We start from the raw sequence: 3,784 nt of genomic DNA, 5'->3' as shown, positions 1-3,784 counted from the left end.
TTGTTGAGAAGAGGAGAGGAAAGAGAAGGAGAGGGGATGAGATTAGTGTGTTTGGTTGGGAAAAATAAAAGGGAAAAGAGGGAAGAAATTTGTTTTTTACTACTTTCCTTCCTTCTTTTTGCTCTCCTCCAAATTTGGGCTTTTTTAGAGGGGAGAGAAATATTAAATCTAATATTGACTAAACTACTCATACTAGCTTTTCTATGTTCCAAATTTGTCTTTTTTATTAGAAACCCTTTTCTCACTTCTACCTTTTCAGCCACTAATTATATCTGATAATATAATATTTCTATCATGACAGTAATTTTTTTCATAATATAATATGATACGTATACATTAATAGAGGGTGGTGTATCATAATTATATAATATATACATATCATATGTATTAATATATATATATATGTATATATCATAATGTGTGTGTATTATAATTATATATCATGTGTGTATTATAATTATATAATATATACATATCATATATATTAATACACATGCGTGTGTATTAATTATAAAATTAATGAGATAAAATGTTAAACTTTTTATCATATAGAATGTTAAAATTTTTATCATATTTCTTAATTTTTTTATTTTTATCATGATTTTTTTATCACATGTAATTGAGGTAATTGGTTTTTTTAAAATTAATAAATTAAGAAATAATAATTTTGATATGAACATTGTAATAAAAAAATAAAGTAGTCTAAATATAAAGATAAGGGCATATTTGTTAGTTTATAATTACCTCCATTTTTCTTCACTTATAAACTAAACAAGAAATCTCCTCTCCCTTTCCCTTCCCTCCAACCAAACAAAACCCATGACATCCTTTTCTTCTCCCCTTTTTTTAATTAACCTCTACTCTCTTTCCCTCCGCGGAACCAAACAAAGCCTTACAGTAAACTTCTTTGAAGGTTCTTTCCTATTTTGGTTTCACACACCACACAAATTTTCCACTATATAAACACAACAAACGCTTATTGCTTTGCTTGTAATACTCCACTCATCCTTATCATTCTCTTTCTTTTCTCGTATAAGTTTCTTATCCAAAATGGTTATGGCTCAGGAGAAGAAGCTCGTAGATTCAGTGTCCGGTTGGCTCAGACTTTATGACGACGGTTCAGTGGACCGGATATGGACCGGACCACTGGAGTTTAAGTTCATGGCAGAACCAGTTCCGGCTCATGAACAATTCGTTGACGGAGTCGCCACTCGTGACGTCATCATCGATGACAAGTCGGGCCTCCGTGTTCGGCTTTATCTTCCCGAGCCAGCTCCAGGCGAGACTGGCAAGCTTCCGGTGCTAGTCCATTTCCATGGTGGTGGGTTCTGCATAAGCGAAGCCAATTGGTTCATGTACTACCATGTGTACACTGAGTTCGCCCGATCGGCCCGAGTCATCTGCGTCTCCCCTTATCTCCGGCTAGCCCCGGAGAATCGTCTTCCTGCCGCCATGGACGATGGGTTATCGTCGCTTCTATGGCTTCAATCCCTCGCCAAAGGTGACTCCCACGAACCATGGCTCTCTGAACATGCCGATTTCAACCGTGTCTTCCTCATCGGAGACAGCTCCGGCGGGAATGTTGTCCACGAGGTGGCTGCAAGAGCTGGAAATTTAGACCTAAGCCCGGTGAGATTGGCCGGTGGGGTACCGATCCACCCAGGTTTTGTCCGGTCGGAGAGGAGCAGGTCGGAGTTAGAGAAGCCTCAAACCCCGTTCTTAACTCTGGACATGTTGGACAAGTTCTTGAGCTTAGCGTTGCCGGTCGGAAGTAACAAGGACCATCCGATTACCTGCCCAATGGGCGAGGCTGCGCCGCCGTTGGAGGGACTGAAACTGCCGCCGATTCTGCTGTGCGTGGCGTCGATGGACTTGATTGTAGACACAGAGATGGAGTACTATGGGGCGATGAAGAAGGCTAACAAAGAAGTGGAGCTATTTGTGAGTTTGGGTATGACCCATAGCTTTTACTTGAACAAAGTTGCGGTGGATTCGGATCCAAATACGGGTAAACAAACCCGAGATCTTATTGCTAAGGTGAAAGAGTTCATCAATAAGCACTGAAGTTGGCAGGCAGGGAAGAGGAGCAGAAGCAGCCACTCAACTTTTCGGTTAATTATATTATAATCATCATTATGATAATTATTTATGTGATAATATTGGTGTGGCTTAGATTTGAGTCTTTTAGCTTTTATAAAATTGTGAGTGCTTTTTCTATGTCACTACTTTTTATTTTTGTAATCTTTTTGTCCTAAGAAGAGGGTGCCCATATTTGGAGTAGCCTTTTCAGAGAATTTCGTTTTCTTTGTTTGGCCCGATTCAGAGAATTTTGTTGAGCCCTGTCACAATTGAAAGGACTTAAAAGTAACTTTAAAGATTTGGAGGCATTTGCTGCATAAAATATATACTAAAACAGAAAAGGTAACTGTATAATTTAGAAATACTCTTAAGTAGTTGCAGCAATAATAATAACCACAGCCTATTTTATGGTGGTTCCTTGACAAGCCAACCACAAAAGTCCTTAGTATATTTTCAACAAATATAACTTTTCTCTAGATATATGTAATATTTCTTTATGTGTATGCAAATGTCTTCTGTTTTTTACATAATTAAAAATAGATTGCGTACAAAGTTGAAAAAGAGTTAGCTGAAAATACGTTATACTTGAATCTTTACATAATTCACATACATTTGCACAAATGATTCTCTATTCGTAAATTTCTGACCACTTTTTCATATTTTATAATATCACATGAATTCAACAAGATATGACTTGATGTTGACAAAAACACATTTAAATAATTGAAATTGACAAGCAAGGAAAGTTAAAGACTTAAAGGAAGATCCATGGAAAATTCACCCCAACTTCCAAGTACTTGGGACCCAAAGACTTCTCGGAGGAGACTTCCAAGTAATGCACATAAACTATTCTATTTTAAGTCATGTTTTAATGAAAAAAAATGAATCATTTAACATTATTACATATATCTGATAAATTTTACTGGCTTCATATATACCCTCTAGTCCTATTTATGAAATAGAGGAAGAAAAAAAATTTTCATCTTATTTATAGAGTAGAGAGAGAAAATTTTCATATAAATATATAATTTTACCATTTATTTATTATTGTGTTGACTTTATTCTCATTGGGTATAATATACATTAAATAAGGATAAAGTTAGAAAGTTATTAAATTTTAAATGAAAGTTAATGAAATTTAAGGTTTTTCTTACTTTGAAACATGTTGGAAGTGACTTATAAATAGAATTAGAGGAGTAACATATATCTATCTGCCTCAATCACCTAGATCAATTTTTTTGAAACAAATCAAATACCTGCAACATACCAGAAACATAAGACAATGAATGATTAAAATTGTTAGTAGTGAAAGAAAGATCCTATATCTTTAAGCTTGGGTAGGTATTCAATTTGTTTCATAAAGAGCCAGTTGATGGATTCTCATTTCATTCAGGCAATATTGAAAAACATTCTGATGGCCTGAATTTTGTTATTCCTAATAATTTATTGTCTTTAAGATGTCTTCAATTTCACACATTGGATTTTGCTTGTTACATGAATTTTGTTGTTCATAGGTGCTCTTATCATATGCATGTTGCGGTTAAGAGGCTTTCCTATTATGTGGATTTTATTGTTGCTCTAGGTTATGTTGTGATGCACAAGAGATTCAAATTATTATTTATATTTGGGTGCATATGAGAAAGAAAAGATTTCTAACTAAAAGTAAGTTTCAACACCCTCCTAAACTAGAGTTTCCAAATGTGAC

The 3,784-nt window shown here is 35.0% G+C and overlaps 1 protein-coding gene across 1 annotated transcript; it reads left to right on the top strand.

Annotated features, from left to right (window-relative positions):
• The first annotated feature begins 886 nt into the window (after positions 1-886).
• On the top strand, positions 887-2,368 carry LOC114754074 (probable carboxylesterase 15). The gene has a single exon (XM_028942817.1). The coding sequence runs from the start codon at positions 1,051-1,053 to the stop codon at positions 2,062-2,064; it is 1,014 nt and encodes a 337-aa protein (XP_028798650.1). The 5' UTR covers positions 887-1,050; the 3' UTR covers positions 2,065-2,368.
• The last annotated feature ends 1,416 nt before the right edge of the window (positions 2,369-3,784 follow it).

The sequence above is a fragment of the Neltuma alba genome, unplaced genomic scaffold (assembly GCF_004799145.2).
Source record: "Neltuma alba isolate B1F8T4 unplaced genomic scaffold, ASM479914v2 tig00010068_pilon, whole genome shotgun sequence".
Taxonomy (NCBI): Eukaryota; Viridiplantae; Streptophyta; class Magnoliopsida; order Fabales; family Fabaceae; genus Neltuma; species Neltuma alba.
Note: the sequence above shows the minus strand (reverse complement) of the source record. Positions and strands in the feature narration are given on the sequence as shown.

Coding starts and splice junctions, on each gene's coding strand:
- LOC114754074 (XM_028942817.1), top strand. CDS start 1,051: ATGGTTATGGCTCAGGAGAAGAAGCTCGTAGATTCAGTGTCCGGTTGG.